Source organism: Carcharodon carcharias, chromosome 5 (assembly GCF_017639515.1).
Source record: "Carcharodon carcharias isolate sCarCar2 chromosome 5, sCarCar2.pri, whole genome shotgun sequence".
In the NCBI taxonomy this organism is placed as follows: domain Eukaryota; kingdom Metazoa; phylum Chordata; class Chondrichthyes; order Lamniformes; family Lamnidae; genus Carcharodon; species Carcharodon carcharias.
In genome coordinates this window covers 84,021,661-84,047,664 of record NC_054471.1, presented here as the reverse complement: position 1 = coordinate 84,047,664, position 26,004 = coordinate 84,021,661, and the positions used below count along the sequence as shown (strand labels likewise).

General features: G+C 42.9%; 1 protein-coding gene across 1 annotated transcript in view; it reads left to right on the top strand.

Annotated features, from left to right (window-relative positions):
- col9a1b (collagen, type IX, alpha 1b) overlaps positions 1-26,004 on the top strand; it is a 200,552-nt gene that overhangs the window by 117,416 nt on the left and 57,132 nt on the right. Inside the window, 7 exon segments of the mRNA XM_041187359.1 lie at positions 454-507; positions 1,175-1,228; positions 1,694-1,747; positions 1,857-1,910; positions 6,960-7,004; positions 10,323-10,376; positions 18,921-18,974. Of these exon segments, the coding sequence (XP_041043293.1) occupies positions 454-507; positions 1,175-1,228; positions 1,694-1,747; positions 1,857-1,910; positions 6,960-7,004; positions 10,323-10,376; positions 18,921-18,974 (369 nt within the window).

Here is a 26,004-nt window from a genome sequence, read left to right as displayed (position 1 = left end):
AGCATTGGAGGGCAAAGATTAGCCGAAACTTTGGGGAAATAGTGAATAAAGTTTTACAATCTTTGAGACATGGCTGGTGTATCAAGCAAATATTTATAATCGAGTCAAATAATTGAAATGAAAAATTTGGGATTGTATTTTTTGAGTCATGTCATGTTGAAACTCAGTTAACATTCAGTTAAACTCATGGATGCTGCACTCTTGATGTGTGGAGTGTTGTAGTTGGGAAGGGATCTTTCAAGAGAGGCTGTGCAGCACTGATGACTCCAGCCTATTAAGTAAGACCTTAAAAAATTTGATTATAATTATTACAGCTTTCAGTCAGAGGAACAGTCGTGTTGTGTCACAGTACTGCATTTTGTTAAGGAAATGCATGCAGCAAGGTTGTAATCCATGTGATTTAAATGTAATATTTTGCAAAGGGGTGTGTGACAATTCTTTATGTCTTTTCAGGGAGATGTAGGACCTCAAGGCCCTCTGGGTGAGCCTGGCCCTAAAGGTGATCTTGTAAGTCATAGTTATTCATTACTTTTCTCAAGTGTGTGTATCTATGTTCCATCTCCAAAAAAAAATCTGCATGTTTGTTTTAGATCATTACTCGTTTGGTTAATGAGTACCCACTAAGTAATAAAATAATTTTTTTTGTAATTGGCAAATGAACCAGAGGCAACATGAAGAAAAATTACGCAGGAGGTTCTTATGATCTGCAATGCACTGTCTGAAAGGACAGGGGAAGCAGAGTCAATAAAAGCTTTCTAAAGGGACTTGAATAAATACTTGACGAAAGAAACTTTGGGAAGAGAGCAAGTGAGTGAAACTGATTGAATAGCTCTGGCACAGGCATGATGGACCGAATGGTTCACTGCTACATCATTCTACTGTACCTAGACATAAAATATGAATGCGTTCCTGAGCCTTGTACTTTTTTCCCTAAGCTAACTCATACATCTATATCTTTTGTGCCTAATTTGTCTTGTGGTTGGACTTTATAAATCAGTTCATGAGCTTTGTATCACTGGAGCCCTTTGCTGGAAACTCCAATACTAGGTCAGCATGTCCCGCCTGAATGGGAAATGCTACAGGGTCTACTGACCTCTACTCCACTGATATGTACTCCGGCTGTGTGAAACTCATAAAATGCCCCCCTGATTATCTTTCTGTATTTGATCTGCAGGGTCGCCCTGGTCCCAGAGGAATTACAGGTTCTCCCGGATCAAAAGGAGAACCCGTGAGTGCTTCTCATCAGTTTTCTTATAGCTGCCATAAAATAAAAGTTAAAGCTGCGATTTAACTGTGTTTGCCTTTGTATCTCGGTACGCAAATTTGAACATCCACTCTATAAAAAACGGTTGCAGCTTTAACTTTAGAAAAACAAAAATGTCAAATCTGGAAATTTGAAATAAAAGCAAAAAAGAAAACACAAGACGGGACAGTCTCCATCTGTAGAGAGAAGAGACAAGCTAACAATGGGTTCCTTAGCAAAATTGTCAGGTCCAGAACATTAGCGTATCTCTTCTCTCCACAGATAAGGTGTGATCTATTGAGTGTTTCCTTTATCTTTTTGTGAACGTATTTGGCGTTACCCCCGCTCATTTACACAATGGATTGGGCTGTATTTCTTACCTCACTGTAGTGTGCTGGCTTATTGAAAAGTGACCACTTTCCATTAAGAGCCTTATGTTTTGTGCACTAGGGTTTACCAGGTGTTGATGGAAGGGATGGTATACCTGGAATGCCTGGATCAAAGGTAACATGGAAATCTTCTAACCTCCTTTGGAAATGTTTTGCCTTATTCTGTGATTAGATTTTTAGAAGACACGTGCTGGGACTAACCTTACAGTTTACTTTCTTTCTAGGGTGAATCTGGCAAGCCGGGTGCTCCAGGTGAAGCAGGATCTCGAGGTCTGCCTGTAGGTACAACTTATATATGTGAATTACCGTCAGCTCCTAAAGCTCTCAGTTTCAAAGTAAATTCAGTAGGGAATCATTACTCTGCCTGAAATATTGGATTTTTTGACAATTCCTCTGCTCATTTCGATACTTTGGTTCCACTCGTTACAGCTCACACTCGTAGCAAAATGACTCAAAATGCTTCATATTAGGCAGAGCAGTCAAACCCAAGCAGGGCTTGAATGGGAAATTAGGGGAGAGCTAAAGAGGAAGGAGTTGTGGAGGCTTAAAGGAGGACATGGAGGTATCATGGAGGCAGAGATGGAGCTGGAGTGTGTAGAGGAGAGATGGGTGCAATTTTGTCACCAGTGGTAGAATGGAGGAAAGGGAGAATGAACATTAGCTTAAAGGGGGTAGGGGTGAGGTTTGGTGGGGCAAGGCCATGGAGGGATTTATAGATAAAGATAAGGATTTTACACTCAGGGATAGCAAGCCTGTGCAGGGGACTGGGGGCCATTGGCAAAGGGATTTTGCATGGGATGGGAGGTGCATCCTTGAGAGAACAGCAAGGAATCAGTTGGAAAGTTCTGTTCTGTAGGTGGCAAAGACACAAATCAGGATTTTACGTGCAGTGGGAAAGAGATAGGGTTGCAATATTTCACAAGCAGACATTGGAGACTTTGTGTTGGACTGGATGTGGGGCTACAAGCTTAACTTGGTAGGGCAGGATATCAAATCATTGGGCCCTGTGTACACATATATTTGGGACAGGTAACGGGATCAGTAGCTAAACGCAGAGTTTCCGGTAGAAGTTGAGCAACGTGGCTTTGGTCTTGCTGTTGCTGAGCTGCAATATACCTTCTGGCTCATCCACAACTTGGCAGCAGACAGAGAGCCAAACAACACATCATAGAATCTGGGGTGGTGGAGCTGGATACCATTGGCAAATACACATAAGCTTCACCTCATGCTTATGGATACTGTCAGCAAAGGGAAACATACAGATATGATAAGAGGAGGCTAGAGAAGGACACAGGGTATACTCAGGCAGTGTGCATATAGGCTTGGGAGGAGAAGCATGGTGGGACAGGTAGGAATGGTTTCAAGTGAGGGCAGTATCATGGAGATGGAGCATAAAGGAGAAGTGGTGGAGGAAGATGGTGTGTTTGACAACAGCGAGTGATTGAGGAAAGATAAAGCAGCTCAATCACACTCAGAATGTCAGTGGTGCCTTTCACAAGGGTGGGCTTAGTGCTGTGGCTGGATTGAAAGGCAAGCCAAAGGAGTTCAAAAAAAGAATGATGGGCAAGCAGTTTGGTGGCAGTGATCTCGTAGAGAAGAGGAAGTTGGATGGTAATTAGGAAGAACAGGAGTAAATGATTGGCTTGTTTAAGAACTTTGTAATTATGGTAGCTTTGAAGGTGGGACAACCCAGTGTCTGAGAAGCGAGAGCTGGTGGTAATACTTGCGAGCATTGATCTGAAGAGCAGGATTTCAGTGTCAGAAACTGATCAAGGAAACAGGCTTCATGGAGGAGTAGAGTTTGGAGAAGCAGGGGCTGGAGATACGAATGAAGCTCGAGAGTGTTGTGAGGCTGGAACTGGGGTAGAGAATGGGGTGGAGAAATTAGGTAGGGTGGAGCCACTGGAGCCAGGTGCGTGAATAGCCTAAATTTTAAGGACAATGCATTCCCTAAACTTCTGGCAGCTCTCAACAGATGTGAGGATGAAGGGGTGAGGGGAGTGAGTTGAAAGAGGTCAGTAGGAATGAAGAGTTGGAGTTAGGGATTTCCTTATCCTTCAGTTTGATCCTGGAGGATTAAGAGGCTTTGGTCAGTTGGAGCTCACTGTTCTTAATCCAGTTGACTGGATGAGTGCAGCTCCAACCACACTCAAAAAGCTTGACACCATCCAGGACAAAGTAGCCTTCTTGACTGGCATCCCATCTACCACCTTCAATATTCACTCCCTCCAACACTGACGCACAGTGGCAGCAGCATGTACCATCTACAATGTGCACTGCAGGAATTCACCAAGGCTCTTTCGACAGCACTTTCCTAACCCATGACCACTACCTGGTCTAGAAGGATAAGGGCAGCAGACACCTGGGAACGTCACCACCTGGAAGTTCCCCTCCAAGTCACTCCCCATCCTGACTTGGAAATTTATCACCATTCCTTCACTGTCACTGGGTCAAAATCCTGGAACTCCCTCCCTAACAGCACTGTGGGTGTACCTACACCACAGGGACTGCAGGAGCTCAAGAAGGCAGCTCATCACCATCTTCCCAAGGGCAACTAGGGATGGGTAATAAATGCTGGCCTGGCCAGTGAAGCCCACATCCCATGAACAATTTTCACAAAACAACCTGTCATATGTGAGGATGTACCAGGATTGTCGAGCAGTGGACTTTTATTCCCTAAAGATCCTTTACTTTTTTCAATGTATAAAATCAGGTAAACCCTTCAAGCTGCTATGTGAGTTTGTCAAATTCTCTTGCTAATAGACTCCAAAGAAAGCAGCAGAAATGGTCCAGTATAACCTGGGGTGGAATTTTACACAGTGGGATTTTACAGTCCCACCGAAGTCAGTGAACTTTTGAGCAGCTCGCTGCATTTTAGGGCCCCAACCCTGCCGTGGCACAGCTGTAAAGTTCCGCCCCTGGTTACTATGAGGCAAGGTTAATGGGGCAGAAACCCCTCTTTTGCAGTTTGTGAAAACAATCACCACCTGTAGGGTATAGTGCAAAATCAAGGAGGCAGGATAGCATAGCCAGTAGGCAACCTGGCCGATCTCCCATCCAATAATTTAAATGGTCAAGAACTGGCATGACTCCTGTTGTAGGCACCCTCTCCTCCATCCATAGCTTACGTTTCTACTTATTTATGCAAATGCAAATGAAACTCTTCCCTATCTCACTAGACTAGTAGAATGAGAAATGTGTGTATGGAAGTGGAAAGCAATGATGGAAAATAACCTGAAAATAGGATTTGGAATAAAACTGGATACAACTCAAGTGAGGGAAATGCTTTTTTTTGTGCTTTATCCTTGAGAAGAGTCAATGGATGAAATTACAATTATTTAAATAAGTATGTGCTTTAAATCTTCCAGAAGATGAATTATTGTATCACTGCTGGTGTCTCTTCTCTGTTCAACCAACACACTTGCCCTGGTATTTCACAGCCACAGTCTAGGTACTGAGTAGTGTCAGTTAATTCTGAGATGTGATAGAAAAAAGAAAGACTTGCATTTATATATCACCTTTCACAGCCTCAGGATGTCCTAAAATGCTTTACAGCCAATAAAGTACTTTCAAAATGGTGACTGTTATAAAGCAGGAGATGCAGCAGCTAATTTGTACACAGGAATCTCCCACAAACAGCAATGTGATAATGTCCACATAATCTGTTCTTGTGATGTTGATTAAGGCATAGATATTTGCCAGGATTAACTCCCCTGCTCTTCTTCAGTACAGATGTGTGATCATTCATATCAACTTGAGAGGGCAGGTAGGGCTTCAGGACAGCATCTTTGATGGTGGTTGTTGGAGGTCAGTTATCTCAGCTCTAGGGCATCACTACAGGAGTTCCTCAGGGTAGTGTCCTCAGCCCAACCATGTTCAGTTGCTCCATCATTGACCCTCCTTCCATCATAAGGTCAGAAGTGGAGATGTTCGCTGATGATTGCACAATGTTCGGTACCATTCACGACTCCTCAGACGCTGAAGCAGTCCATGTCCAAATGCAGCAACACCTGGACCATATCCAGGTTTGGACTGACAAGTGGCAAGTAACATTCACGCCACACAAGTGTCAGGTAATGACCATCTCCAACAAGAGAGAATGTAACCATCGCCCCTTGATGTTCAATGGCATTACCATCCATTGAACTGGACTAGCCATATAAATACTGTGGCTACAAGAGCAGGTCAGAGGCTGGGAATCCTGCAATGAGTAACTCACCTCCTGATTCCCCAAGACCTGTCCACCATCTACAAGACACAAGTCAGGAGTGTGATGGAATATTCTCCACTTACCTGGATGAGTGCAGCTCCCACAACACTCAAGAAACTTGATACCATCCAGGACAAAGCAGCCCACTTGATTGGCACCATATCCACAAACATTCACTCCCTCCACCACCAACACACAGTAGCAGCAGTGAGTACCATCTCCAAGATGCACTGCAGGAATTCACCAAGTCTCCTTCGACAGCACCTTCCAAACCCATGACCACTAGCAACTAGAAGGACAAGGGCAACAGACAGATGGGAACACCACCACCTGGAAGTTCCCCTCCAAGTCACTCACCATCCTGACTTGGAAATATATTGACATTCCTTCACTGTCGCTGGGTCAAAATCCTGGAATTCCATTCCTAACAGCACTGTGGGTGTACCTACACCACATGGACTGTAGCGGTTCAAGAAGGCAGCTCACCAAGGGCAATTAGGGATGGATAATAAATGCTGGCCAAGCCAGCAAAGCCCACACCCCATGACTGAATAAAAAAAGGTATGGTTCTCCCTCAGCACAGCATAGGAACATCTGCTGAGATTATTGTGTTCAATTCCTGGAGTGAGACTTGAACCCACAACCTTCTAACTCAGAGATGAAAGTGCGACCAACTGAGCTACAGCTAATACCATGTGATGCATGGGTTGATTCTCCCATTGGTTGCTGCAGCTGAGCAATGCTCTCAGACAGACCTGATCAGGAAACCCTAGATCCTCAGCATCTGGCTTTCTGTCCATTTAAATAAATAGATGAAAGATCAGGGGCTCTGAGCCAGCCATTTCTCTGCCAGCCATTTCTCTGCCAGCTATTTCTCCACTAGCCATTTCTTGACCAGCCATTTCTCTACCAGCCATTTCTCTGCTAACTATTTCTCTACCAGCCCTCGCTGAGAATGGGGCTCCTCACTGCAAATATCCACCCCTACCTCCACCCAGGATAGGGGAATCAGCTCTACAATAGATTCCATTTCATCAAAGTACTTTTAACTAGATGTATGTTTTGACACTTAAGGAAGAAAAACGTTTTAATTGTTGACCCTGTGTTTATTTTCCAGGGTTTGCCTGGTGCTCCAGGACTTCAGGGTGCAATGGGTGCAAAGGTATGAAATGATTGTATTTTTGACTATCCTTGCTTTTAATTGTCAATAAGCAGTTTACTCCCATCTAGTAAGGTTTAGAATGGTGGCTGTCAAAATGTGGTCTGTGGACCAGGGTCCTCCAGGTGGTTCGTGGGCTGGCAATATGCAAGTCATTGGAGCTGCCATTCAGCGAGAAAAGTTTGACAGATTTTTGACTCCACATACAAACCAAGTAGCTTGAACAAGCGGACACACCTCTGAAGCACCTGCTGCCATTCCCAACAACATACAGCTGTGAGATTGGATTTTCAACACTTGTGGGGCTGAAAAGAAAGAAGGGGGACTGGCTGAACGTGGAACATAGGAACAAAAGTTTTAGGAGCAGGTATAGGCCATTGGGCTCTTCAGGCCTGCTCCACCATTTGATAAAGTCATGACTGACCTGGTTGTGGTCTCAACTCCACTTTCCCGTCTACCCCCCATAACCCTAGGCTCTCTTGTCTATGAAAAATCTATCTAACTCTGCCTTGAGTAAATTCAATGACCCAGCCTCTACTGCTTTCTGGGGATGAGAATTCAACAGATTAATGACCCTTTGAAAAATAACTCCTCATCTCGATCTTAAAAGGGAGACCTCTTATTAAACTGGGCCCCCTAGTTTTAGGGGAGGAAACATCCTCCTAATATCCACCCCATCAAGTTCCCACAGAATCTTAAAGGTTTCAATAAGATCACCTCTCATAAGATAACCCCTTCAACCCAGGAATGAGTTGAGTGAACTTTCTCTGAACTGCTTCTAAAGCTGTTATACATTTTTTAAATAAGGAGACCAAAACTGTACACAATACTCCAGATGTGGCCTCACCAAGGCTCTGTACAGCTGAAGTAAAACTTCCTGAATTTTATATTCCATTCCCCTTGCCAATATTCCATTTATCTTCCTAATCATTTACTGTGATTGCATACTTTTTTTTGTGATTCATATACCAGGACACCCAGATCCTTCTTTACCACTGAGTTCTGTAATTCCTCCCCATTTAAGTAGTAAACTATTTTTCTATCCTTCCTGTCAAAGTGGACAAGTTCACATTTTCCCACATTGTACTCCATCTGCCAAATTTTTGTCCACTCACTGAACCTATCTTTGTAGACTCGTTACAGCCTCTTGATAACTTATTTTCCTACCTATCTTGGTGTCATCAGCAAATGTAGCTACCATAGATTCAGTCTCTTCATCCAAATCATTGTTATAGATTGTAAATAGTTGAAGCCTCAGCACTGATCCCTGTGGCACTCCATTAATTATAGCTTGCCAACCTGAAAAAGACCTCTTTATGCCTGTCACTGCTTCCTGTTAGCCAACCAATCCTTTATCCATGCTGGAGGGCATGCCTTATCCATGTTAATATGTTACCCCCTACACCATGTGCTCTTATTTTGCACAGTAACCTTTGATGTGGCACCTTATCAAATACCTTTTGAAAATCCAGGTACATTACAGGTTCCCCTTTAACCACTTTGCTTGCACTTAAAGAACTCTAATAAATTAGTTAAACACAATTTCCCATTCATAAAACCATATTGACTCTACCTGATCCCATTATAATTTTTTAAGTATCCTGCTATAACCTCCTTAATATGGATTTTAGCAATCTTCCTGTAACAGATATTAGGCTAACTGGCCAATAGTTTCTTGTTTTCTACCTCCCTCCTTTTTTCAGTAAAGGTGTTAAATTTGCTATTTTCAAGTCCACTGAGGCCTTTCCAGTATCTAAGAAATTTTGGATGATTATAACCAATGCGTCTCCTATCTCTGCAGCCACTTCTTTTGAGACCCTAGGATGCAGGTTATCAGGTCCTGGGGACTTGTCAGCCTTTAGGTCTAAAAATTTTCCCAGCACCTTTTCCCTGGTGATGGTGATTATTTTAAGTTCTTCCCTCCCGCTCACCTCTTGATTTTCAATTACCTTTGGGAAGTTTACTAAGTCTTCTACAGTGAAGACAGACACAAAATACCTGTTCAACGCATGCCTTTTCCTTGTTTTCTATTCTCATTTCCCCATGTGGAGCCCAATATGAGTCTGAAGCTCTCCAGCTTGGAACCAGATAACACCTTATTGGTGTTTCATTAGAAGCAGCACCATTCTTCTCAATAACTCTGAGTTTCTTTGTCATGACAAGCAAAAGCAGGTGGCATTGGACCACTAGGTGGTCACTGGTCTGTGGTGAAAAAGTTTAAGACCACTGCTTTGGAACAACTGAGTTTTGGTAATATAGAATCATGGAAGACATTTTCAATAACAAAAATTAAAATTTGGGCAGAAAATTTAGGGTAAATTCACTGAGTCTACATTCCTACCATTCAGCCGACCTTGAAGATTCATACTTCTTTTGAATGTGGCTTCCTACTATAATTTTGGGATTGTAAACTTACCCCTACACAGGTTGGGTTTTTGCTAAAATTCCGTATTCATGCCTTCATTGCAGCATAAGATATTCCAGACACCTAGACTATTGGGAATAGTTTTAGGGTTAAAAGATTAATGCAGGTGGAAACGGTTGACTGCTGTGTTGCTCTTGATCAGCTGGATCACCATGCAATTATCTGGGATGTATATATTGGATGAGAGATGAAATAGATATTCCTGCATTTTCCTTGATTGGTATATCAACAAGGTACAAGGTTGAAATTTTTCAGCCTCTTTCTTTCAGAGATTAAATAAGTTTATGATAGCTCACATTGTGCATTGTCTGCGGAAGGAATGACTTGGCACCCAATTGAAACTAGTTGTAGTAATAGCAAATAGCAAAAGTCAGTTGAACGAATGGACTTTTAATTTCAAATTCATTGGCGAAATAACAAACTAGTTTAGTTTGGGGGTGGTGGGGGGGGTGGGGGGGTGGGGGGTGCAGTGCATGGTGGCGCAGTGGTTAGTGCTGCTACCTCATAGCTCCAGCAACCCAGGTTTGATCCTGACCTCAGGTATCTGTCTGTGTGGAGCTTGTATGTTCTTCCTGTATGGGTTTCTGCCAGGTGCTCCAGTTTCCTCCCATCATCCAAAGATGTGTTGGTTAGCAGTTTGGCTACAGTAAATTGTCCCCTAGTTGGTGTGTAATTGTGTGCCCCGTGATGGACTGGCATCCTGTCCTGGGTGTACCCTGCTTAGTGTCCATTGCCTGCCTGGATAGACTCTGACTCCCTGAATGACCCTAAGTTGGATAAAGTGGTTCTGGAAAAGTGAGTGAGGGAGAGTTAACGTTGCTGCGTACTGTATGATTTTTTTTAAACAATTTATTTTCCTTCCCATTTCATCTTTTGTTGCATTTGTTTTCTAACAGGGTAATCGAGGTCCGGCTGGGTTGAATGGCACTATGGGATCTCCTGGTAAACCTGTAAGTTGACCTTGAATTAAGGATTTTAAAAATTTCGTTCATGGGATGTGGGCTTCGCAGGCTGGGCCAGCATTTATTGTCCATCCCTAATTGCCCTTGAGAAAGTGGTGGTGAGCTGCCTTCTTGAATGGCTGCAGTCCATGTGGCGTAGGTACGCCCATAGTGCTGTTAGGGAGGGAGTTCCAGGATTTTGATCCAGCAACAGTGAAGGAACGGTGATATATTTCCAAGTCGGGATGGTGAGTGGCTTGGAAGGGAATATGAATTAATAGGACAGTTACACATTCTGTGATTTTGTGAACCCCCACCAAAATGCATATCATTGGCCAGTCAAAAATATTCTATTAACCATGATGTAAGAGCGGCCTGTAACCAAGAGTGGCATGTGGTAGAAATATCCAGTTATGAAGTTGATTGTAACTTACTTGTTTATTAAAAAATTTCTTTGAATTTTCTGTCAGTCTCATTCCTGGATAGGTTTATCGCCTCTTTGTTACTCATGGTGTATCCTTTATTTACACAACATCAAACACCATTATCAGTTCAAATCCCACCACACCAGTTTGAGAATTTGAAAGCAGCTCAAAAAATATGAAAACAAAAATCTTCTATTCAGAAAAGATACTTTGAAGTGTCCGATTGTCTTAAAAAGTGAACTAGTTCAGAATGACCTTCCTTGGTCTCACTTATATATAACTCCAGTCCCACACCAACATGATTGACAGGTAACAGCCCTCTGACATAGTAAACTAATCGGTTGTAATTAAACGCTCAAGAAGACAGCCCCGTTATAATGTTCTCAAGGCAACTTGGAATGGGCAAAAATGACCAGTGACTGCCGTAAACTGAGAGCAAATGTATAATTGTAAATCTCTGTGAAATATATTTTATATTTTTATGGAGGTTATACCCTTACTAGGTTGTTCAGTCAGGTGAGGTTCATTTAATGCAAACATGTATTAGTTACAGGAATACTGTTTCCACTAAACTTACAGTCTGGTGCGAGCTTCCACATCACTTCCCTCTATAGATTACATTGACTTGCTCTATTTAGATTTCCAGTTTATTAATTATTATGCATTTTAATTATTATATATCGCACAACACCACAAATATGTTAAGAATGATTCTAAAGAATGTGTTATTGGAAGCCTTGTCGTTCATGTGGTACCTAACTGCTGGTTGGCAAGTCCATGAACTGGTGACCACCTCATAGCTCATTTGCTGAAGATCGCATGAAACATCACAATTGATTGGATTCTTGGTGAGTACTGGCTTTGAGTTGGGTCTAAGTACAACCACTTCAGCTGGATTAAACTCACCCAGTTCCCCTGTTAGTCCTAATTCCCACTTCCATGCCTGGTGACACTTGAGGCAACCCCATTTCTTCTATGACTAGTACACCCTGCAGATTGTGGTTGGGCTCCTTTCTGTAACAAAGACCCTTTTGCCTGTGGAGAGATTGTTAGCCATAGAGCCATTATGGCATAGAGGGAGGCCATTTGGCCTATCAAGCCAAAACTAGCTCTGGCTCTACTGGGTCTCTGTAGAGCAATCCAGTCAATCCCATTACCCTGTTCTATATTACTGTATTCCTATAAGTTTATTTTCCTTACGTGCCCTTCCAGTTTCCTTCTGAAATCATATATTGTCTCCACTTCCACCAACGTTGTGGGCAGTGAGTTCCAGGTCATTATTACTTGCTGCATAAAAATGCTCTTCCTCACATTCTCCTGCATCTCCTGCTCAAAACCTTAAACCTCTGTCCCTCTAGTTCTTGTGCCATCAGTTAATGGGAACAATTTTTCTTTGTCTACTTTATCCAAACCTCTCATAATCTAGTACATCTCTATCAAATCTCCCCTCAATCTCCTTTGCTGCAAGAAGAACAATCCCAATTTCTCCAACCTAGCCTTGAAACTAAGTCCCCTCATCCTTGGAACCATTCTGGTAAATCTCCTCTACATTCTCTCAAGGACCCTCACATCCTTCCTAAAGTGTGGTGATCAGAATTGGATGCAATACTCTAGTTGTGACTGAACCAGAGGTTTATAAAGGTTCAACATAGCTTCCCTGCTTTTGGCTGACTCACAACCCCCTACTGGAGGACTGGACAACAAATGCTGGCCTTGACAGTGACACCCACATCCTATGAAAGAATAACATTTTAAAAGCTGTGATGCACTACAAAGTCAAATTGCTCTTACCTTGTAGGCTCACACATGAAGAGGGGGTAGGTACTAGAAGGTATCTGCTGGCTCCAATCATTCCCAAGTGGAAGCCAGCAACATCATGAGAAGAACAAAAGGGAGAAAATAAGAGGAAACAAAAATCCCAGTTTGTCAACTTAATCGTTTAAAGCTCAAAGAACAAAGAAAAGTACTGCACAGGAACAGGCCCTTTGGCCCTCCAAGCCTGCGCCGATCATATTGCCTGTCAAACTAAAACATTTTGCACTTCTGGGGTCTGTATCCCTCTATTCCCATCCTAGTCATGTATTTGTCAAGCTGCCTCTTAAACACCACTATCGTACCTGTTTCCACCACCTCCTCAAGCAGCGAATTCCAGACACTCATTACCCTCTGCGTAAAAAACTTGCCCCGCACATCTCCTCTATAGTTTTCTCCTCTCACCTTAAATCTATGTCCCCTAGTAATTGACTCTTCCACCCTGGGAAAAAGCTCCTGACTATCTACTTTGTCCATGCCACTCATAATTTTGTAAACTTTTATCAAGTCGCCCCTCAATCTCCGTTGCTCTAGTGAGAACAATCCGAGTTTCTCAACCCTTCCTCATAGCTAATAATCTCCAGGCCAGGCAGCATCCTGGTGAACCCCCTCTGCACTCTCTTCAATGCCTCCATATCCTTTTGGTAATGTGGCAACCAGAATTGCACGCAATATTCCAAGTGTGGCCTAACCAAGGTTCTATACAGCTGCAGCATGACTTCCCAGCTTTTATACTCAATACTCCTGCCAATGAAGGCAAGCATGCCATATGCCTTGCTGACTACCTTATCCATCTGCATTGCCACTTTCAGTGACCTGTGGACCTGTACACCCAGATCTCTCTGCCCATCAATGCACTTAAGGGTTCTGCCATTTACTGTATAATTCCTACCTGTATTAGACTTTCCATAATGCATTACCTCGCATTTGTCCAGATTAAACTCCATCTGCCATTTCTCCGCCCAAGTCTCCAACCAATCTATATCCTGTTGTATCCTTTGACAATCCTCTTCACTATCTGCAACTCCTCCAACCTTAGTGTCGTCTGCAAACTTACTAATTAGTCCAGTTACATGTTCCTCCAAATCATTTATGTATACTACAAACAGCAAAGGTCCCAGCAATGATCCAGTTGGATAAGTTTCTTCATTTCTTATCTGGGGTACTGGATTATCTTTTACAGCTTTGACATTCCTCAGGGTGAGGGGTGTTGTTGCTGGAGAGTGAAGCACTTCACAGTTCAGACATCCACTCTCAGCCTTGTACACAGTTTGATGCCGAGCTGACCCCCCTTTGTCCTGACAACAAGCCTGAGTTCTAGCTTCAGAAATGTATCCCCCAATCCATCAGTACAACATTTCTTCTCCATTTTCCACACATCCTGTCATCTCACTGTGGAGTTAGGGACTGTTTTCTTTTCCCTCATGTTCACCAAGGACTGGACTAAGTCTATGTAGAATTATACAATAACACAAACCTGGCCATTCAGCCCAAAGGCTCTGTGCTGCTATTTAGCCTCCACGCAAGCCTCCCACCGCTCTAATTATTGTTCTTATCATGTCCTCTACTCCCTTTGCCCTCATGTGTGCATCAAATCTCCTATTAAAGGTATTAGAGCTATCAACTTTAATTCATTTTACATATGATCCTTACTGTTTTCAGACTGTGGAGATCTGGGTCCAGCTTTTGTGGTGGAAGTGACAGTGAAATTGTCAGTGTTCACTGTCATTACTCCAGTAAAACTGACAGCAGCTTCTAGAGTCCACGGATACATATGAACAAGGAGCAGGAGTAGGCCATTTGGCCCCTCAAGCCTGTTCCGCCATTTAATAAGATCATGGCTGATTTGATAATAACTTCAAATCTGCGTCCTGCCTACCCCTGATAACCTATCACCCCCTTGCTTACCAAAAATATATCCACCTCTGCCTTAAAAATATTCAAAGACTCTGCTTCCATCGCCTTTTCAGGAAGAGTTTTCCAAAGACAAAATAACTTCCCAGAGCTTCTCCAGAGGGTGAGCCATGACAAGAAATTCCACTTTTACACTGTTAGTCTCACTATAAAAAAGCTTGAAAAAGTTGCCCCTTGTTGAATGAGGTGTAACTAGGCTTTTATTGGTGTACTAACTTCATAATTACTAATGAACACTCTCACTGGTCCTGAAAAATGTACATTTGTAGATGCCAAAATTCTCCATAATGATAAACAGTTGCTTTTTAAATGGTTACAAAATTTTACCTTCGAAATGAAACAATAACTTATTTTATCATCTGAAAAGCTAGACTAAAAGTGAAGGGATGCTGTGGGTTTTACTCCCTGGTTGGCTGTCAATTTGAATACTTCAATGTGGTTGGCTGCTTACCCTGCTTGCTGACAGCACTGTTGTGATCCCCTTGACTTGGCGTCAGATTTAAACTGATGTTGGGAAAGGGGGACTTCATGCCACAGAGATTGCTGGACCTTTGCAGGCAGCTTTCTTCAAGGTCGGCACCATTGCTTTGTCACTGACAACAAAATCCACTTTATTATACTTTATTCATCTGAGTTGCATTAGGGCCTGGTGCTGAAGGTAAAAAGCTAATGTTTAACACATTGAACAACTGGTTTCCCATCCTATTCCTGCCTTAAACTAGCAGTAAAAATCCACACTTTTATTGAGGCCCGAACTAGCCAATTTTGGAACCCCATCATTGACTTCAGTCATGGCCAGCTGTGTGCAAACTTACAGCCAGCTTCAATTTTTTTCTGAATAAAACAAATAAAGAGCCCCTGGATTGTCCCTGTGTCATCAAAGAAAAGTGCCACTGGGACTGGCTCTGGGAAAGATGGCACCTTACAAGCTGGATGGGCTGCACCTGAACAGAACCGGGGCTGAGTTCCTTACTAGTGCTGTTGGGAAGGCTTTAAACTAACTCAACAGGGGTGTGGGAACCAGGAGAGAATATTAGAGAGGAATACCAGGGTGCACAAACTACTGGGAAAGACAGGTGGCACTAGTATAGTGAATAGTAAGTTAATAGGTGGAGTCGGCGTAAAGGAAAAAGTAATGAAGCCTAAATCAGAGTTACTGTGCATGTATGAGAATGTAATGAGTATAGTAGACAAACTGGTGAGTTACAAGCATAGATTGCATGTGGAAATATGATGTGGCAATAACAGAGACCTGGCTCAAGGAAGGGCAGGACTGGTTTTAAATACTCCTGGGTACAAGGTGTCCAGAAAAAATAGGGCAGGAAGAAAAGGAGAAGGGGTGACTGTATTAGTCAAGGAGACCATTGCAATGCTGGAGAAAGAGGATGTCTCAGAGGGAAGGACGGAATCAATTTGGCTAGAGCTAAGGAACAAAAAGGGTGCAATTACATTGCTCGGTGTAGTCTATAGACCGCTAACTAGTGGGAAGGATGTAGAGGAACAAGTTTGCAGGGAAATTACAGTGAGATGCAAACATTATAGAGTGGTTATAAGGACAAGGAAAGGACAATGTGCAATCCAGAATAAGAATACGTAACTGGGGCAGAGCCGATTTCAGTGAGGCAAGAATGGAGCTGGGTTGGAAAGGTTGGAACCAAAGGTTGGAGGGAAAAACTGTAGGTGAACAATGGGCTATCTTCAAAGAAGAAATTGTTCAGGCACAGTCGAGATATATTCCCTCAAAAGGGAAAGGTAGGGCAAACAAATCCAGAGCTCCCTGGGTGAAAAAGGAGATAGAAATTAAGATAAAGAATAAAAAGTGTGCTTATGACAGGTGTCAGGTAGAAAATACAATTGAGAATCAAGCTGAATACAGAAGGTTCAAAGGAGTGGTGAAGAAGCATTTAAGAAAAGCAAAGAAGGGTTATGAGAAAAGACTGGCTGTCAACATAAAAAGGAATCCCAAAGTCTTCTACTGGCACACAAATAGTCAGTGGGTGGTAAAATGAGGAGTAGGGCCAATTAGGGACCAAAAAGGGGATTTACATATGAAGGCAGAGGCCATGGCTGAGGTGTTAAATGAATACTTTGCATTTGACTTTACCAAGGAAGCAGATGCTACTGAGACCACATGGACAGAGGAGGAAACTCTGTCACTAGGAGGGTTCAAAATTGATAAGGAGGAAGTGTTGGATAAACTGTTGGCATCTAAAGTTGGCAAGGCACTGGGTCTGGATGAGATCCATTCAAGGATATTGAAAGAAGTAAGAGTGGAATTGCAGGGGCACAGGCCATAATCTTACAGTGTTCCTTAGACTCAGGGTAGGTGCCAAAGGACTGGAGAATTGTAAACATTACACCGTTGTTCAAAAAAGGTTGCAAGGATAAGCCCAGCAATTACAGACCAGTCAGTTTAACTTTGGTGGTGGGGAAGCTTCTAAAAACAATTATTCAGGATAGAATTAGTGGTCACATGGAAAATTGTGGGTTGATTAGGAAGAATCAGCATGGATTTCTAAAGGGAAAAACATGTTTAATTAACTTATTGGAATTTTTGAAGAGGTAACAGAGAAGGTTGATGAGGGTAATTCCATTGATGTGGTGTATGTGGATTTTCAAAAGGCATTCAATACAGTGCCACATAATAGACTTGTGAGAAAAGTTATAGCTCATGGAATAAAAGGGACAGTAGCAACATGGGAAAAAGTTGGCTGAGTAATAGGTAACAAAGAGTAACGTCAATGGATATTTTTTCTGGCTGGAGAAAGTTTTGTAGTGGAGTTCCCCGGGGATCGCTATTACACCCTTCCTTTTCCTGATATATGTTCATTTCTAGATCTTGTTGTGCAGGAGGTAATTTCAAAGTTTGCGGTTGATTTGAAACTTGGAAGCATTGTAAACTGTGAGGAGAACAGTATAGAACTTCAGAAGGACATAGCAAGTTGATGGAGTAGGCAGATAAGTGGCAGATGAAGTTCAATGCGGAGAAGCGTGAGGTGATGCATTTTGGTAGGAAGAATATGGATAGACAATATAAAAATAAGGGGTACAACTCTGAAGGGTGTGCAGGAGCAGAGAGACCTGGGTGTATATGTACGTAAGCCATTAAAGGGGGCAGGAAAGGTGGAGAGAGGAGATAATAAAGCATACAGTATCCTGGGCATTATTAATAGGGGCATAGAGCAGGGAGCAGGGAGATTATGCTGAGCTCATATAAGACACAAGTTAGACCTCAGCTGGAGTATTGTGTACAGTTCTGGGCACCACTCTATAGGAAGGATGTGAACGAGCATTGGAGAGGATGCAGAAGAGGCTTACAAGAATGGTCCCAGCAATGAGAAACTTCAGTTATGAGGATAGATTGGAGAGGTTGGGGCTGTTCTCCTTGGAGAGGAAAACACTAAGATGAGATTTGATAGTGGTGTTAAAAATCATGAGGGGGCTGGACAGAGTAGATAGGGAGAAACTGTTCCTGCTCATAAAAGGATCAAAAATGAGAGGGCACAGGTTTAATGTGATTTGCAAAAGAAACAAATGTGATGTGAGAACAAAGTTTTTCACACAGCCAGTGATTTGGGTCTGGAATGCACTGCCTGGATGTGTAGTGGAGGCAGGTTCAATAGAGGCATTCAAGAGGGCATTAGATGATTATTTGAATAGCAACAATGTGCAAGGGTACAGGGAAAGGGCAGGAGAATGGCACTGATTCATAACGCTTATTTGGAGAGCCAGTGCAGATGCGTTGGGCCGAATGACATCCTTCTATATCCTAACAATTCTGTGATTCTGCCTCCCTTTTTTTAAGAGGGACCCAAGTATTAAGAAAACTAAACCATAAGATAGAGGGAACTGATTGAATCAACTATGGTCTATGTCCTCCAGTTCCTGCAGTACCCATCGGCCACAGAAAGCCTTCCCCATACCAAAGGACACTGTGTGCTCTTCTCCAGGTTCATGCAGGATGGACAAGGCTGTGGGGGACAGGCAGCCCGAATTACCAGCTCCAGAAGCACCTGGTTAGGTTTCATGTGACTTGAGGCGAAATCATTTCTCAACTTGTCCAGATTGTTGCACAGTTTGAAGTCTATAGCTCTGATCACCTTGCCCTTTTTGGCCGAAGGGTTGTGACAGGCAGCTCTACAGCAAATAAAACAGGTAGCAAAACTAGATGTAGCGATGTAGAAGTTAAGAAAGCTTTAAAAAGTGTAGGGGCTTCAGTGGCATGATGTGTTTAGCATCAGGAACATGATTTAGGAAAATGTTCTTTGTTGCACTAATTTATGGTTCTAAAAATCTCTTGAAAGCAAACTGTAAACTTAAAACAGTGCAAAACTGTGAAATGAAAACTTAACTCATAGTGACACAGAATTTAAAGTACCTTTTCTTCACTGTGATTACACAGGGTGAACAGGGACCGATCGGTGACTTGGGAGAACCTGGTCTCATTGGCCCTCCGGTGAGTAGCTCATGATTTCACTGCCTTTATCTTGCAACCAATCCATTGGAACTGTGTGTCCTTTTCGCAGTAGTAGTTAAGTTTGACTTAGCTGTGCTTTTCTTGTACGTGATTGTTCAGAGGCAGTATTTAAAGGGTTTACGGTTGATGGCACTACTGGCCCAAGTATTCGTTATTGTTAAAAGCTTGAATCATTTCTAAGACTAGATTATTTCAAAAGGGGTGATCACATTCCATGTTCTTATCTGAGTTTTCCTGATTTTTGCTCAAAATAATAATAAGTTCTGGAGAATCCAGCATTTATACTACTGGACCCCAGTAACACAACATCTCTCTGTGCAGTTTTCACTTTCCAAAGAGTGAATTATAATGAGTCTGCCTGCACCACCAGACTATCTTTGTAAACCTCTTGTGTAGGGTGAGAATTATAACAACAAATTGCATTTGTATAGCGCCATTTACATAGTAAAACATCCCAGGGTTTGATACAGGATTGATTGTCCAACAAAATTTGACACCGAGTCTCATAAGGATTTACTAGGACAGGTGACCAAAAACGTGGTCAAAGATGTGGATTTTAAAGAGTATTTTACTGGAAGAGAGTGGTAGAGAGATTTAAGGAGTGAATTTCAGAGCTCAGAGGCTTGGCAACTGAAGGCATTGCCACCAATGGTAGCTCAAGAGGACAGAATTAGAGGAGCATAGATATTTCAGAGGGTTGTAGGACTGGAGGAGATTTTCATAAAGCATTACATTCTAAGTCTGTTTCTTTGATTGTGCAGTCAATATTGTTCTTGTCTGACGTAGGAGCCCTCAGGGAAACTGGAATGTTGCAACATCAGACTTGCTTCTTCCAATGGGTTGTCTCCTGCAAGGTTCAACCTGTCCCCGTCACAAGGGCCTCCCTCCACTGGGTGTTCATTGGGTGGGGCTCACATTTAGAAGGCTCAGTAATCTCTTTCCACAACCATGCAGTCCAGGTCTGTGGGTGGGGATCTCCCTCTCTTACCCTCAGTCTCAGCCCACCCAATCCCAGGCAGTGCATGTGGAACACCACCCCACCAATCACAAGTGTATTACAGGAAGAGGGAAAATGGTGGGCAGAAACACCAAGACAGTTAGAAATCTGTTAAATCAAATACACAAAAGATTGTTACAACTTTGGAAATGTCAGTATTGGCTGCATGTACATTGTAACTCCTACACAGTTATTGCTCAATCAAATCCTGGTATATTGTAACCTGTACACAGTTAGTGCTGAATCCAATCCTGGTACATTGTAACCTGTACGCAGTTAGTGCTGAATCAAATCTTGGTCTATTATAATCTGTACACAGTGCTAAATCAAATCCAGGTATATTGTAATCTGTACACAGTTAGTGCTGAATCAAATCCAGGTATCTTGTAACCTGTACACAGTGCTGAATCAGATCCAGGTATATTGTAAGATGTATACTGTTGGTGCTGAATCAAATCCTGGTACATTGTAACCTGTACACAGCTGGTGCTGAATCAAATCCTGGTGCAGCCTGGTACAGCCAAGGGTTTGATTTTAGAAGTAGAAGTATAGCAGGAGCAGTTAGGAGGAATCTTCTTCAGTTTTTGGTATGATCACTCACCTCCGATGTTGAACAGTAACACCACAAGCCAAGAAGTCTAGCTGCGAACATGAATTGTGGGAGATTGGTGGGTTTGAGCAGGATTAATGCAGGGTTGTTGACAAAATATCTGCATCTGTGGCAGGATCACTGATTGCTGTGGAAACTGCAACATTTGCCCTATTTATCCAAATCAGCCCAAATTCCTCCTCAGAGAAAATAATGCTCAGAATAGCCCACACAGTACTCGCTGAAGCCAATGGTCTATAGTGTCACTGAAACCATATTACTCACGACTGTGAGCGAGGAACAACTACATCTTCATCAGAAGCTTCAGCATACGGCAATTCCATCTTTCCTCCAGTTTATCTCCCTTTTAGGGCATCCAGATAACATGGAATCACAGAATCACAGCATCATGATAGTGCAGAAGGAGGGCATTCAGCTCATTGTTTCTCCACCGGCTCTCTGGATAAGTATTATAACTCAGTGCTATTCTCCTGCCTTTTCCCCGTAACCCCTGCACATTGTTTCTGTTCAAATAATCATCTAATGCCCTCTTGAATGCCTCGATTGAACCTACCTCCACCACACTTCCAGGCAGCGCATTCCAGATTGAACCACTTGCTGTGTGAGAGAGTTTTCTCTCTCATCGCATTTGCTTCTTTTTACAAATCACTTTAAATCTATGCCCTCTCGTTCTCGATCCTTTTATGAGCGGAACAGTTTTTCCCTACCTACTCTATCCAGCCCCTTCATGATTTTGAACACCTCTATCAAATCTCCCCTTAGCCTTCTCCTCTCCAAGGAGAACAACCTCAAACTCTCCAATCTATCTTCATAACTGAAGTTTCTCATCCCTGGAACCATTCTTGTAAACCTCTTCTGTACTCTCTCCAATGCATTCACATCATTACTATAATGTGTCACCCAGAACTATACACAGCACTCTAGCTGAGGTCTAACTGGTGGCCTATACAAATTCAGCATAACCTTTTTGCTCTTGTACTCTAAGCCCCTATTAATAAAGCCTAAGATACTGTATGCTTTATTAACTGTTCTCTTCATCTGTACTGCCACTTTCAATGATCTGTGCACATATACACCCAGATCTCTCTGCACCCCCTTTAGAGTTGTACCTCTTATTTTATAATGTCCCTCTGTGTTCTTCCTACCAAAATGAATCACCTCACACTTCTCTGCATTGAACTTCATCTGCTACTTGTCTGCCCACTCCACCTGTCTATGTCCTTTTGAAGTTCTACACTGTCCTCCTGGCCGTTTACAATGCTTCCAAGTTTCATATCATCCGCAAACTTTGAAATTGTCTTCTGCACACCAAGATCTAGATAATTAATATATATCAGGGAAAGCAAGGGTCCCAATACCGACTCCTGGGAACTCTACTACAAACCTTCCTCCAGCCTGAAAAATATCCATTAACCATTACTTGCTGTTTGCTATTACTCAGCCAATTCTTTTATCCATGTTGCTACTGTCTCTTTTATTCCATGAGTTATAACTTCTCACAAGTCTGTTGTGTGGTACTGTATCAAATGCCTTTTGGAAGTCCATGTCCACCACATCAACAGCATTAGCCTCATCTACCCTCCCTGTTACCTTTTCAAAAGTTAGATAAACACGATTTTCCCTCAAGAAATCCATGCTGGCTCTTCCTTATCAATTCATATTTTTCATGTGACTACTAATTCTATCCTGAATAATTGTTTTTAGAAGCTTCCCCACCACCAAAGTTAAACTGACTGGTCTGTAATTGCTGGGCTTATCCTTACAACCTTTTTTGAACAAAAGCGTAATGTTTGCAATTATTCAGTCCTTTGGCAACTTCCCTGAGTCTAGGGAAGACTGAAAGATTATGGCCTGTGTCCCTGCAATTCCATTTTCATTTCCTTCTATCCTCAAATGCATCTCATCAGGTCCTGGTGCCTTGCCAACTTTTAAGTACTGACAGTTTTTCCAATACCTCCTTTTTACCAATTTTGAACCCTTTTAGTGACAGTTTCCTCGTCTGCCACCATGGCCTTGGTAGCATCTGTTTCCTTTGTAAAGATAGATGCAAAGTATTCATTTAACACCTCAACCATGCCCCTGCTTCCATCCCCTTGTTGATCCCTAATCAGCCCTACTCCTTTTTTGCTATTTATATGCCTCTAGAGGACTTTGGGATTCTGCTTTATGTTGGCTGCCAGTCTTTTCTCATAATCCCTCTTTGTTTCTCGTATTTGCTTTTTCCCCTCCCCGCAGAACCTCCTCTTTTCATCTTGGTTCTCAGTTGTATTTTCTACCTGACACCTGAAATAAGCACACTTTTTATTCTTTATCTTAATTTCCATCTCCGTTTTCATCCAGGGAGCTCTGGATTTGTTTGCCCTATGTTTCCCTTTTGAGGGACTGTATCTTGACTGTGCCTGAACCATTTCTTTTTTGAAGGGATCCCTTGTTCAGCTACAGTTTTCCCACCAATCTTTGGTTCCAACTTATCCGGCCCAGCTCCATTCTTGCCTCATTGAAATCGGCTGTCCCGGTTAATTATTCTTACTCTGGATTTCCCATTGTCCCTTTCTACTGTCATCCTAAACCTTATGATTCAATGATCACTGTCTCCTAAATGTTTGAATATGTTCCCTAACTATGATGAATATGTTCCCTCACTATTGATGAGCCTTAGACAAAAGGGAATTATCTGTTTAACTGACTTGCTGGTAGAATAATTGTTGACGGGTGTATGTTGGAATGCTGTTTATCTGTGGAGTTTTTCTGAAGACCCACAAACATCTTGTTCCTCCACCTCAGACACCCAAACCAAATCCCAGTAACTCAAATTTAGGTCAAATCCAGCTGACAGACAACTTATTCCAGAAACTTCTTATCTTATGAGTAAAGAGGTTCTTCCTAAAATCAATTTTAAATTTACTTTTTGACAATTGAAGATTGGTGGTACAGGCTAGATGGCTGGTGAGTGGTTTAGAATAACACTAACTGCTCGGGGGCGATTCTTTTCTGGCTGAGGTAGACTTGTGACCTGCTTCCTCGCCCTGTCCCTGAGAGTGGCAGGCAATGGCTCACCGCCGCTGTCAGGAACTGCCAAGAAAACAGCTCAGGATGAAGCATCCGCAGACAATGAGCCAAGGACCTGTCTTCAGGCAGAGCACACATGAATGAATTGAAGTTTATGTTCATTGGTTGAAAGCTTCTATTTTATTTCAATGTAATACTTTAAGTTAGACATGTCACTTTAATATTTCATGTATCCTTGTGAGACTGCTACAAAAGTGACCTTCTTTCTGGACCCTAAATCAAGGCTTTTGAATTAATTTATGTGGTGGGCCTGATCTGACATCCTGGCACCTGGTGTGGGGCACATTGAGTTAAAGTTGATTGTAGTGTAGAAATTGGCATGTGTTTGACCTGGTTTTGGGCTTAAAATGGGGCATTGTACACCAATTTCTGTGTATGTTTTGAAAAATGTGTGGAAAAGCAAGGTGGAAGAAGCGATGTTCCAACTTATATTGTTTTTTTGCAGTTCTGGAACTGCCTTAACTCTGGGCTAGGAGACACAAGGAGATAGTTGAGAAAGATTGTTGTTTTTAACTTCCCCTTTTGTAAATCATGGTGGAGCACTCAGCTCACAGCATCACTGTAGGTATCTGCTATAATGCACTTGGCCCTCCTGCATCTTCATGTGTTGGAGTTGGGATGCTCCCTGACTGCAGTGAGAATCTTCAGTTTTCACCCCATTCTCCCCATTCACACACGACTGCAAACAATCTTACAAAATTTATGCAAGGTAATGTCACCCAGTTTTGCTCATTCTTTTAGAGGTTGCACCTCTCTGCATGTGATATTGCTACTGTGTCTGGCTCTTCAGAAAATGTGGCGTCGCATGCAACCCCATTCCTCTCTGCCCGTTCTGTCCAACCCTCAAAAACCCCCAGCAGTTGCAGTCCTGACCTCACCCCCTCCCACAGTCCCGATCTCTCCCCCTCCCACAGTCCCGATCTCACCCCCTCCCACAGTCCCGATCTCACCCCCTCCCACAGTCCCGATCTCTCCCCCTCCCACAGTCCTGATCTCACCCCCTCCCACAGTCCCGATCTCACCCCCTCCCACAGTCCCGATCTCTCCCCCTCCCACAGTCCCGATCTCTCCCCCTCCCACAGTCCCGATCTCACCCCCTCCCACAGTCCCGATCTCACCCCCTCCCACAGTCCCGATCTCACCCCCTCCCACAGTCCCGATCTCACTCCCTCCCACAGTCCCGTTCTCTCCCCCTCCCACAGTCCCGATCTCTCCCCCTCCCACAGTCCCGATCTCTCCCCCTCCCACAGTCCCGATCTCACCCCCTCCCACAGTCCCGATCTCACCCCCTCCCACAGTCCCGATCTCTCCCCCTCCCACAGTCCCGCTCTCTCCCCCTCCCACAGTCCCGCTCTCTCCCCCTCCCACAGTCCCGCTCTCTCCTCCTCCCACAGTCCCGATCTCTCCCCCTCCCACAGTCCCGATCTCTCCCCCTCCCGCTGTCACAGCTTCAGGTTTCATACACACAAACTGTGTTAATCAACCTCAAAAACCACACATTGAATTGTACATCATATAAATGTTGGCCTTGGACAAAAGGGAATTATCTGTTTAACTGACATGCAGGTGGAATAATTGTTGACAGGTGTATGTTGGAATGCTGTTTATCTGTGGCGTTTTTCTGAAGACCCACAAACATCTTATTCCTCCACCTCAGACACCCAAACCAAATCCCAGTAACTCAGATTTAGGTCAAATCCAGCTGACAATTTATTCCAGAAACTTCTTATCTTATGAGTAAAGAGGTTCTTCCTAAAATCAATTTTAAGTTTACTTTTTGACAATTGAAGATTGGTTAGCTGGATAGATGGCTGGTGATTGGTTTAGAATAACACTAACTGCTCGGGGGCGATTCTTTTCTGGCTGAGATAGACTTGTGACCTGCTTCCTGCCCTGTCCCTGAGAGTGGCAGGCAATGGCTCACCGCCGCTGTTAGGAACTGCCAAGAAAACAATTCAGGATGAAGCATCCGCAGACAATGAGCCAAGGACCTGTCTTCAGGCAGAGCACACATGAATGAATTGAAGTTTATGTTCATTGGTTGAAAGCTTCTATTTTATTTCAATGTAATACTTTAAGTTAGACATGTCACTTTAATATTTCATGTATCCTTGTGAGATTGCTACAAAAGTGACCTTCTTTCTGGACCCTAAATCAAGGCTTCTGAATTAATTTATGTGGTGGGCCTGATCTGACATCCTGGCACCTGGTGTGGGGCACATTGAGTTAAAGTTGATTGTAGTGTAGAAATTGGCATGTGTTTGACCTGGTTTTGGGCTTAAAATGGGGCATTGTACACCAATTTCTGTGTATGTTTTGAAAAATGTGTGGAA